Here is a 12,222-nt window from a genome sequence, read left to right as displayed (position 1 = left end):
TGTTTGTCAGAAGCTGTCACGTCCTGACCATAGAAAGCTTTTATTTTTCTATGGTAGAGTAGGTCAGGGCGTGACAGAGGGTTTTGTCTAGTTTATTTATGTCTATGTTGGTTCTAGTTTATTTTATCTATGTTTTTTTTTTGTCTAGTTATGTATTTCTATGTGGGGTTCTAGTTGTTGTATTTCTATGTTGTTGTTTTTTGGGATGATCTCCAATTAGAGGCAGCTGGTCATTGTTGTCTCTAATTGGGGATCATATATAAGTGGTTGTTTTTCCCACCTGGGTTTGTGGGAGATTATTTTGAGTAAGTGTATGTTACACCTCTTTGTCACGGTTTGTTGTTTTGTTTATTAGTTTATTTGTGTGTCTTGCATAGTTTCACAGTTATAATAAAAATGTGGAACGATACACACGCTGCGCCTTGGTCCCATTCTTCAGACAGCCGTGACAGAAGCATTTTTTTATCGAGATTTATCCGAAAATAAAGTTGTCTTTATTGGTTTTGTTAATCTAGTATTACAATGTTATTCGTAGAATTAATTTGGTCTATTACCATATGTCATATAGTTTGCTGCTATGTCAATGTCCCCACATACAGCTGCTATGTCTATGTCCCCACATACAGTACTGGTGGTAAGATCATTCAATGCTAATAAGAAAGATAGATCAAATATGTTGTAGCTCTGTCAAAAATGTTTACATTTTTGTTATTAGAAGAATTCTGGGATTCATTTTTACAGGGGTATAAAAAAATGTACTCAGAAATCAGTGTGCGCTCATTCCTTTTGGGCATTGTAATCTTAATGTATTTACATGAATCATCATAATGCATTTTCCCTTAGTCCACCATGTTATCTTAGATATTATCTCTTAGGCCAAGAGAGGCATGCATGCATTATGCAGTCATTAATACTATCAATTGCCTCTTGGGCCAGCTAAGGCTAAATCCTGGCTTTTAAGTCTAATTTAAATGCATGTGTAACAGGGGTCAGTCTGCTGCTAACAGCTTAGCTTCCTCCACTGTCTGACTGCCCCATACTAGGCTCGAACCAGTGATCCTCTGCTTCGCAACACACGTGACCGCCCTGCGTGACAACGTTCCAACGTGTTGAGCCTCCCAAAAGCTATCAATTGGATGGCTCCATCCGCGACATTTCAAGCTAGCTGTGGAGTGAGCTTACGGTACGTTCTTAACTCCGTTACACATGCATTTCCTGTATGCACAGAATTCATGTGTTCTAATGAGCTAGGGTCTTGTATTTTTTCTTTAGGGATTAAGTCTAGTGCATATAGACTGGCAATTTTTTACACCAAGCATTTTTGTGTAGTTTTAGTTTATAAAAGCAGTGATCAGGATTTGGGTTATGTCTGCATGAGGGGGGGAGTAATTGAGGCTGAAGAGTAAAGATTGTCAGGGTGTCCGGTGGTTTGTGTCTGCGCTTTTAGGAATGCAATGCCGGAGCTCTCAGGTGGTGGTGCTCTCTGCAGTGGCATTGGGAACTGACGGGCTGATAACTTTATCGGCTGCCTCAAGTGCCGCAGACAGCTCGGCGCCCCTGGATGCCATTTCTGGCGTGGTGACACCCATCAGGTCTTCTTCAGGGGCGTCGGCTTCAGACCGGGCCTGGGTCACATAGCTGGGGCTCATGGCCGAGTCGGGGGTCCGGTTGGCACTCTGGTCTCCCTCGGGGATGATGGTGGCGGCCACGCTGTCAGAGTTGTTGAGGAGCAGCTTGTGGGAGGTGAAGGTCTGGGGCACGTCCGTCTCACATTCGCTGTCCAACGGGAGAGTGGAGGAGTTGAACTCTACCCCCGAGTCACTCATCTCCAGGAAGTTCTTGTCCGAGGAGAGAGTGTGGTAGCGACCTGCTTTGGATACCTCCAGACCCTGTGGAAGGAAAGTAGCGCGGGGGGGAGGGGGGGGGGAGTAAAGAAAGAGTCAGCAAAAAAGGAACATGAATGATTAATTTCGTATGTTTCTGCAAAGGTAGTCTAGGTACTGCTTGGCGTGGAGACTGGTTATTTTCAGCCTTTTATAGAAACATTACCCCAGTCTGTCTACAGTTAAAACATTTGCAATTATAATGGTGGGATGTGTTTTCCTCTTGCACCTTAACATGCTCACCGGTAGACCACTTCCCACCATATTATGTGTCCCTGAGCCCTGCTTACCCTAATGGTGACCTCCGTGCTTTCTGTAGCATTGCTGTTGTCCCACGTAGACGCCAAAGTGGATTCCTCAGTGAACCGTGTATAGGCCTCTTGAACAACCTACCAACGACAACACAAGAGGGTCGTATTTTAGCAGGAAGCCACGGCAAGCACATTACAGCAGCAATCACAACTTCACTTCACCATGTACGCCGCGAGTCATAAAGATTACATATGGGTAAATAGGAGTTGGCACACAAAAAGCACATGTACTGCACGCGAAGCTCTTATATAGATTTATAAGATCATCAGGTGTATATATAGTGACACATTGAGAGACTGGAGTTGTTGGCTCGAAAATAACACCCTGGAAGTTTAGAGGAAAAGGCTTCAGGGAACCATCGTTCTTGAGGGACAGGGAATCGCATACTAGAGTGTGTCAGGAGAGAGATCGAGGTAGATCAATCGATTTTCATGTCGGAACACTCCGGAAACTGCTGTTGCGACCGCAAAGCCAATCAGACAAGCTGTCCAGGTTTGTCGCTTAGTCTCCAGAAATCTATGGCTAAATCCATAATGAAGTGGGACATGAAGCCTCGCTGCATTTGAATAGTTTTGTCTAAACCTCCAGAGGGAACACCTTACAAGGGGATTAGAACAGTAGAGGCCCCTCACATCATGTCACAATATATTCAATACATGTAAATTATCTACGGTACACCACGTTCAAACACAAAAATGTATAGCATCAGGTGTACAAAAATTACACCGACACACACATAGACACAGACAAATACGAACAAACATAGAAACGGCACACCTTTGACACAAATTGTGTTGGGCTAGTAGCTGATTAAGCAATATACAGCCCCCCCCCCCCCAAAAAAAAAACCCGTAATAATTGTAATCAAGAATAAGATCTTACATGGATGTACAGTGTCGCGAACTTTGAATAACTACTACAGTGCTTGAATTGGCCCGGCTTCCCAAACCCAGATTAAGCCTGTAACTGGACAAAAAATCACCCTCAACAGAGATTCTCCATTGAGCATGCATTTTAGACCAGGAGTAATCTGTGTCTAGGAAACCCATCCAGGGTTTACACTTAAACTACATGATGTCATAATGCACAATGCTCTTGATGCGGTTGATGTGTAGGTCTATACACTCCTCTCCACAGTATTCCAATACTAGAGAACACTCATTTCTATAATACCAGAGTGTTCGGCTGTGATAATCTTAGTCCAGGTGGCAACTTAATCCAGTGTACTATACAGCCTAATCCCACATTATGTCTGTATACTCTGCATGTACTGTAAGTGCGCTACTAACTACGTGTAAAAATCCTGCAATTCACAACGTACAATCAAGAAAACAAGTGGTAGATCTAGTCCAGTATCAGCAAGCCAATGAATATGTTAATCGCTACTGCCCCGATCTTAGACAAACGCACAGCAGATACACACACACACACACACACACACACACACACATCAGCATATACTCACACACATACATGTTTACCTTGTAACTCCGCCTCCAACAACAATACATGTGCATGTGTGCTTGAAAATAGCTGAATCGTATTGGACGGCTGCATCTGTATGCTTATTTGCACTGAGGCTAGGACTGCAGTTATCATGAATAAGTAACTGCTGCAGTTATTTGTCAGTTTGGAGATTAGCGAAAAGAGGGAGGGGTGAGGAATGGATGGCACAGACATATAATCACTGATGGTGGTAGGAGGCCCACACAGCATAGTGACGCTATGACCATCCCCAGAGCGTTAGTACAAACACCAATACAGATTCATCCACTTAACACTACGGAATGAAGCCAGAATACAGTTCTCTCACCAAGCAGAGGCTCCGTCGGAGGCTCCTTTAAGAGGGAGAAACGTAACGCAAAGGCAAAACGTTAACTAGATTTTCCCCCCAATTTGTAATTAGGCCGACATCTATTGTGTGGACCAATTGAGATTGAGATTAAGATGATGGGTGGACATTGGCAACATTGTGGGCTGCAGACAAAACACTTGAAATTACAACTATGATGGAATCTGCCATATGGAGAGAGTGATGACTCATGATATATGGATGATCTCATTTTGTGTGATTTAAAAGCACCACTCATCCAGGAAGCCGACATTGGGCAGACCGGTTTCGTTCCTTGGTGAATTCCAACAAATTTATCAAAGTAAATTAGGACCTGAAGTTTAATTAAAGCTAATTATCTGAGGTTTATAGGTCAAGACTAAAGACTAACACAGGAACGCACACTGATGGAGGAAAAGAGAGCGGGACAGGCAAAGGTACACACAAACACACACAAATACAGTTATATGTACACTGACATCTTTCTTTGACCATACTTAAAAGGATAGTGCAACATTTTACAAAATTCCGTACTGGTTACCTTACCCTGTAAGCAGTCTATGGACAAGGTATGACAGAAACCCATGCTTTGGTTTTGTTTAACTTTTTTGCATTTGTGGCACAAATCCAATGCAAGTCAATGGGTACAACATGACAATTTTCACGCTTCATGTCCAAATCATCTCTAAGTAACTACATTAATTTACAAAACCAATTTTAAGATACTTTAGGATGAATTGTTGCACCCTCGACAACTACTATGATTATTATTATTTGACCATGCTGGTCATTTATGAACATTTTAACATCTTGACCATGTTCTGTTATAATATCCACCCGGCACAGCCAGAAGAGGACTGGCCACCCCTCATAGCCTGGTTCCTCTCTAGGTTTCTTCCTAGGTTTTTGGCCTTTCTAGGGAGTTTTTCCTAGGGAGTTTTTCCTAGTCACCGTGCTTCTTTCACATGCATTGCTTGCTGTTTGGGGTTTTAGGCTGGGTTTCTGTACAGCACTTTGAGATATCAGCTGATATACGAAGGGCTATATAAATACATTTGATTTGATTTGAATTGGACATGAATAGCGAAAATACTAATGTTGTTCAAATCGACTTGCATTGGATTTGTGCCACTAATGCTAAAATGTTAGCAGTTGAAACAGTGGCCAGGTAAACAAATCCAAAGCATGAATTGCTGTCATACCTTGTCCATAGACTGCATACAGGGTAAGGAAGCCAATACGTCATTTTGTAAAATGTCTCACTATCCCTTTAAGAGGTCTTACCATAACCATTATTTCTCTTACAATCACTTTGCAATCTGCGACTTGTGTAATAGGAATATGGCATTATCATTTTGGAATCATATTGAGCCATTGTCGCAGTGTGCTATGGTCTACGAGTATATTAGGCCTGGAATCATAGTAACAGGGTTCCAAAATACATGGACATGGCCGATAATTGTTAGTAAATTAAGTGTTTCAACGTGAGAATAGCATACATATATGATAAAGCAGATACTGTTTAATTACGGTACAGGGGTTGGATCATGGTGTCTTAACGTTTTCACCCCCGTTGAGGAGGCGTTAGGGTGAGTTACCTTGACGAATGCGTCTCCATCCCCCTTGCCCGCCTGCTGGGCGATGAGGGCAATTTCCCGCGCCTTCTCCGCCCGACGGCGCACATTTATCAGGCAGGAGAGCAGACACACCAGCAAGAGGAGGACCAGGAAGCCCAGTAAGGAGAGGATTGCAACATACAGCGTGGGTAACTTATAGGCTAAAAGAGAGAGGAAAGAAGAGAGAGGATGGAGAAAGGAAAGACATAAGGGTAGAGGATGGACAGGAATATGATAAGGAAGATAGGAGGAAGACAAGCAGGCAGAAAGGAACACAAAGAAAAGAGGAAATTGATGGATGAGAGGCGAATGTGGAGAGTTACAACATCAAAACAAGAGAGTGAAATATACAGTGCCATCGATGACAAGCAGAAGAAAGGGAAAGGAAAGACCATTAATAGAGGTGATAGATGGATCTATATGTTAAAGCCCTAGTCTCCTCCCTGACCCACGGTTTACCTTCCACCTTCAGGTAGATGTTGGTCACAGGGAACCCCAACAGGTCTGTTACTCTGAAGAGCCCCATGTCACTGATCCGGACCCTCTCCAGAATGCACATGGGGCCTTCTACAGTCAGCCTGCCGTCCAGTGATGGGTCCAATGGCACCACTAGCTCTCCTTGCTCCAGTATGACCCGGTCCTTCCGGTCCCAGTCTGGAGTGTACATGAGGTTGACTTTTGTGTGGTCCACAAACAGGTTGATCTTCAAAGTACTGCCATATGACAGGTGGACGAAGTTCTGGTGCTCTTTGGAACAAAGGGGAAAGAGAAAAGGTTGTCAAATAATTCTGGTTGCTCTTATTTTGACTTGTGTCTTCAAGCTTTGTCAATCCTATTTTACCCACACCACTAACCACAATTTCAAACCCCCTAGATCAAGTATTATCTCCCTCTTGGACTTTGGTCTTTCTCATCTCACCTTTCACGTTCAGGCATGACCTCCTCCTGACTTTCCCATCGCGGTCCAGTACGGTGAAGCTTCCCTCGTCTGTCCCCCGCACCATGCTTAGAGTCACCCTTTTCTCGGACACACTCAGGCGACCCTTGTACTCCTCTGGGGGGATGGAAGTCTGGTTGAGCAGCACCACTGCCGGTGGCTCCGTGGTCTGATTGGCCTGGGCTTGACTGGACCTGAACTCCAGGGTGATAGGGCCCAAGATGTCGCTCAGTGGGATGTGGTATGTCTCACCGTACTTGACCACCTGCTCCAGCGTGCAATCTGCCAGGGAGCACACAACAGCACAGCAATATCACTCAGGGCTCTGGGGGAGTATTGTCTTCCTATACAGTTGCATTTGCATCAGAACAATGATCGTAATCAATTGCAGACCAAATACAACTACGTCAATAATGCAAAAAAACGTTCATTTCGATTGACGTCTTCCTCTAAGGGTTACACAGTTTGCGCAGAGTTAGGATACAATCTTAGATAGTGAATGTGTTGGATAAACAGTGGTTTTAAGAAGTATAGAAACAAGTCGATTGCAACGTTTAGAAGAAAAGTTTGAAGAATTAGAAGAGCTGAAGATGAATTAACTGTACAGTAATTAGAAGAACAGTACCCCTGACGATGAGGATGATGTGTTTGACATCGGCAGGCACCTCAGTGTTCTTGATCACGTACATGCCCTCGTGCTCCTCCCCCACATCCTCCAGGATGAGGTGCTTGAGGGAGTTGAGCTGGGCCCGGTGGCCCACCACCTGCCCGTCCCTCATCAGGACCACCTCGGCGGTGCGGTTGGAGGCGGGCCTGAACAGAACCTCAGTGCTGACTAGGGATGGGAGAGGGATGTGCACATCTTCGCCGAAAAAAGCAATCTTGTGTTCTTCTTTGACTGAAGAGAGAGAATGTAAAAGAGGTAGATTGACAAGGGTATGCAGAGTATAAGGAATAATATGTCAGAATCAGGGTAAAGTTACTGATGGTATTCATACTTAATCTTCAGGTTTTGACAGTCACTGAAAGAATCTGTAGATCATGCTTGACTTTACCTTTCAGGGATGCAGTCAGAACTGTAAAGTAAAAGATTTTTAGCATTACTTTACGTTCTTTGTCAATGTTTCCAAAGATCCTTCAAGAAGTTAGAAATCATTTGTACTACTGGAAGAGAAACTACTAAACTTGGCAAATATCACAAAACGTTTGCAATGTAAATGGCCTACATTCTCACTGCAAAAATAGAACTGCTGTCAACATCAAACCCTCCATAAATTAGTGAGGGGAAAAAAGAAAAAAAGGAACAGATAATAAATGACTCGATCCATTTTGTACTCATTTGAATAAAATCTGATATAATCATGTGACTGTGTCAAACATTCTTTATGCTCTTTCAACCTCTCAACCTAAATCACTAGTGACTAATTCGCCAATATGCTTACCAGTGCAGAACACGGCTCCAAACACGGCAACACCAATTATTTTCATCTTGATTGAATCTCTGAAAAAACATAATACATTATTCTTTTTTTTACAGCAGGATATTTCTTATCTAAATATGGATATAATTATTGTACATACACTGTATACAAATACCAAACTAAATTGTAGAGATACAGTATGAAGATTAACAAAACATAGTAGGGAATAGTTTAAATCTGGACATGCAGTGCTCAAATGTAATAATCTACTCCTAGTAAATTCTACTGTAACTGGGAGTCTGCAGTGGTAATGACATCATTTCCTGAGGTTAATTAGCAGGAGTGGTGTGTAGTTCCCCAGGGCATTAGTCAGCTCTTTTGTATGATGAGGCTGACCACCATTAGACTAGAGTGGACATGAGCCTAGGCTTGGGCCACCATTCTGCCTACAGTGACAGGAGATGGGGAGTAGCGGAGGGGGAGGATCTAAGTGGCTCCAAGGATCCTAGTGTACAACCATGAAAGAACACAGAGTGCTGTTTAATAAGCATTGCCTCTTTCAGCGGCATAAATGAAGAAATTACAGGAGTCTATTTGCATCTCATATTTGGGACACAGGCTGCAAATCAAAGTGTAGCCACAGTTTTGAAGGCAATGGGTTTCCAACGGGTTGTATTTAGTACACTAAAAACTAGGGGTTCAACAAGGGTTCTTCTAAGATCCTCAAAGTTCTTTGAAGAACCTGAGAGTTCTTGGCATTGAAAATGGCCCAAATGAGGAGGTGGGGTTCCTTGAGGAACCTCCTTAGTTGGTGGGGGTTCTTGCAGGAACCTAACAGTCCAAATTAAACATTTGGATTCAAGGTTGAAAGGACAGCAGGCACAGGTACTTAACTGAAACATTTTAAGATCTCAATTTAAGGTAAGGTCTGTCCCTCGTATGATCTAAATTCATATTATTTTATGACGATACCATCTATCTTTTCATATTTCTGCAAATCTTTCTACAACAGAAAAAGGACACAATTCAATGGATATCAATCAACAAAGAGGTAGGAATATGTAGGCTATAAGAATATGTTGACGGCTAGCTGTATTGGGTGCAGATCACTGAACTGCTCACTTTTGTGTCTGTGTCTGCAGGTATACAGACGAGGAGGAATACAAAGGTATATCAATTGGTATGTTATGTAGATCACATTTTCCATCCTCCTCACTTACCTCTTCAATGAATATCCCATAGGCCTCTACATTATGCGTATGAAAACCATTATCAAAACAGTTTTTTCATTCACATTTACTACAAAAACCAAGGTTTGAATACTGTCATATGCATGTTTTGTTAATCAACTGTATAATTACAATTTTTTGGATTCACAGACTTCACCCTCCCTACACCTCTGATGAATATAACAGGAAACATGTTTGATCACCATGCACTGTAAAATCATTCTGGCTGTGGATACGGAGAACATCAACACATTAACATCAACACACCAGAGGATAAACCCATTGGACTTGGAGCTCTGCTGGGAATTTACCTCATATTTAATTTTTTTTCTTTTGCTTTGCCTCTAAAATCATAATTAACACTGACAACTAAAATATTGTGTTATTGTTGTTATTGTTATGCGTATTATTATTAATAATAACAATAGGGGAGGGGAAGTAGTTCAAAGATTAACCCCAAAAGGTTCTTCAAATGGTTCTTCGAGGATCCATTAAAAGGGGTTCTTTGAAGAACTTATAGAGGTTCCCCCACAGTTTCAAGTTGAAGAACCCCTAAAGGATACACCAGGAACCTTTTCTTTCTAGAGTGTACCAGAGTTTAATAATAGTTCCATAGTCAGCTATTATGTTGTACACTTACATTAGCTTATTGCATACTGACCAATTGAGTTGTGCACTTTATTCAAACCTGGAAGTACAAAGGATGTAAATCAATCAACAAAAAGTTTTGCTTTTGAAGAATGATCAGCTGCTTTTGACCATTGCCTGAAAGCCAAATAACTCACTATAAGAAATGGTCGAAAGTTGGCTGTGCTGTTTTCAGAACAAGCCATATATGGTTAGGTCACTCAATATTTGTATTGTGGGGTGTAAAGGTGAACTAAAGGTGTTCACCCCAATTTATCGCACATATCTCATCAGTTTGACATCCAGTGTCGCTCTTCCTCACATACTCGCGCGCGCGGCATCTTTTTTGTTGTATCGCTCGGTAAAACGCGGTAAAACAGTGTGCAGTCTGTACGGGTGTGTCACGCTTCGCTGCATGGGCTATCCCAACCAGATAAAACACAGCTTTGCTAACGATGAGGAATATACTGCACTGAGGAATTTGGAAGACATGGGGAGACCCCTTCTCGTTCCAGCTACGATTTCTCTCATCCGTGTGGATTTTGGCAAACGCTTGCACTCTCTTTTTTTGCGCGCATCAAAGGCTCCCTTACTCGCGTCCCCCGTTCCCCCCTTTGCACAAGACCAAGTGCCATTGAAAAACCTGTATTCTCTCTTCAGTTCATTGAGTATGTGACCAGACCAAACACTTACTTAGCGACTATGCAAAATTTGCCATCTGTCGTTCCCATTAATTACGTAGCCTAACGATTGGGTGTCCTGGCAGGGTGTCCACGCATTAACGCATTGGGCAGGACGTCAAACAAATAAGGAAGAATAACCAATTTCACATTCAACTACTTAGCATTCGTTCATCAATTACATAAACGATTGAGGGGGAGGGTGGATGAAATATAATAGGCTTATGATTTGTCTTTTTTATTCCCAGCCCTATAATAAACTGCACCTTTGATGGGGAGAAGAATAGCCTAGAAAAAACCGAACCCTCCTCGTAGTGTTTGTTCTGGTGTTCATTGTAAGGATATAGGCTAGAATCTGAAGATGCAGAGGCCGTTTAAGCTTTCCAAATAGCATAGATAGCCTATGAAATGCTGCCTGGTGCCCAACAATAGTCATTGTCCCCGTTTCAAATGTTCTATTATTAGCCTTTTTTATGGGAAGTGCTAAAACATAGGTTTTATGTTTTGTAGGTGAAGATGAAGGTAATTTTTGTCATCCTACCCGTCTGTGCTGCATTACCGGTATCACGCCCTAAATTACCCATATTAGATATAGCTGTTAGACATGCATTAAAAAAACAACCAGATAACCTGCCAGCAAACGAAAAAACTGCAAAATTTAACCCATACATTTCTCGGTGAAATACAAAACCAGTAGAATTGAGCAGATATAGATGCATCATAATTGCTGGTAATTACCTTTCAGACTGGCTTGGATCCGAAAACAGCAGATGGGACTTACGGGGTACAGAAAGTAAGGTTTTCTACAAAATTTTGTTTTTTTCTTCTTGATATCTTCCCCCTCTCCCTCACCCCCAACCCGTCAAAGAAAGGGACTTCAATGGTGTTACGAATCGGGATTATCTGGAGAGTTTCGGTAGCTGTCGGCTTGTGGTCTGTTAATGATCGGTGGAGCTCGTGCCATTTCGTTAGAATCCGGAGGTTCGGCTCTGGAATGCCGCCACTCATATTCCTGTGGGATTATGATATGGTATTATGACTTCACATCTTGTTTGCCTTGATGTTTGATGAAATAACAACAAATATAACAATTTTATTCCAGGAAAGTACCAACAAATTGCATTTTTTAAAATATATATATATAGTTAGTTTTACAACTTTAGATATCCTGTAGGCTACAATATCTCACGTATAGGTGGGCTAGTTACAGTGGTGACTGATGAATTAAACAATTTCAAAATGGCCCTCCATTCATGACCTAATTAGTTTTTCATTTATCAATTTTGACTCTTTTCCCCCGCTTCTCCTCCTCTGAGTTCTTTCCCCACTGGCGATTAACTGTTTGTACTAGCATCAGTGGAGCCAAGGGATACTCCAATTCCATACCTGTTGTTTAAGAAGCACGATGTGACAAATACAATCGGATTTGTCTGTCACTGCTTATGCCTTTTTGGGCCCCATCACAGATCCAGGCGGAGGAATCAACATATTCTAATCTAGTGTTGGACAAGGTAGCAATATTTTTGGGAGATCATTTGGGTTTGTCTGCTGTTTTCAAGTGCTTATTCATACTCTTCTATAATCACGTTTTACTATTTTCTTTGCCTTTGCCCAACAGTTTATTGATTTAATATTTGTTTCTATTGACCTGATTTTCAAAATGTTCAATGCAATGGTGTTACTGTA

The 12,222-nt window shown here is 42.0% G+C and overlaps 1 protein-coding gene across 1 annotated transcript; it reads right to left on the bottom strand.

The window, feature by feature from the left end:
• Positions 1–770: 770 nt before the first annotated feature.
• LOC115175932 (uncharacterized) lies at positions 771–11,603 on the bottom strand. The gene is made up of 9 exons (XM_029735586.1): positions 11,275–11,603; positions 8,022–8,080; positions 7,635–7,655; positions 7,205–7,477; positions 6,562–6,861; positions 6,102–6,389; positions 5,625–5,803; positions 2,174–2,272; positions 771–1,889 (listed from the first exon to the last, which is right to left on the bottom strand). The coding sequence occupies exons 2-9, from the start codon at positions 8,065–8,067 to the stop codon at positions 1,467–1,469; spliced, it is 1,629 nt and encodes a 542-aa protein (XP_029591446.1). The 5' UTR covers positions 8,068–8,080; positions 11,275–11,603; the 3' UTR covers positions 771–1,466.
• Positions 11,604–12,222: the final 619 nt, after the last annotated feature.

Source organism: Salmo trutta, chromosome 36 (assembly GCF_901001165.1).
Source record: "Salmo trutta chromosome 36, fSalTru1.1, whole genome shotgun sequence".
Classification (NCBI taxonomy): Eukaryota; Metazoa; Chordata; class Actinopteri; order Salmoniformes; family Salmonidae; genus Salmo; species Salmo trutta.
The sequence above is the reverse complement of the archived record's forward strand: the minus strand, read 5'-3'. Positions and strand labels throughout refer to the sequence as shown.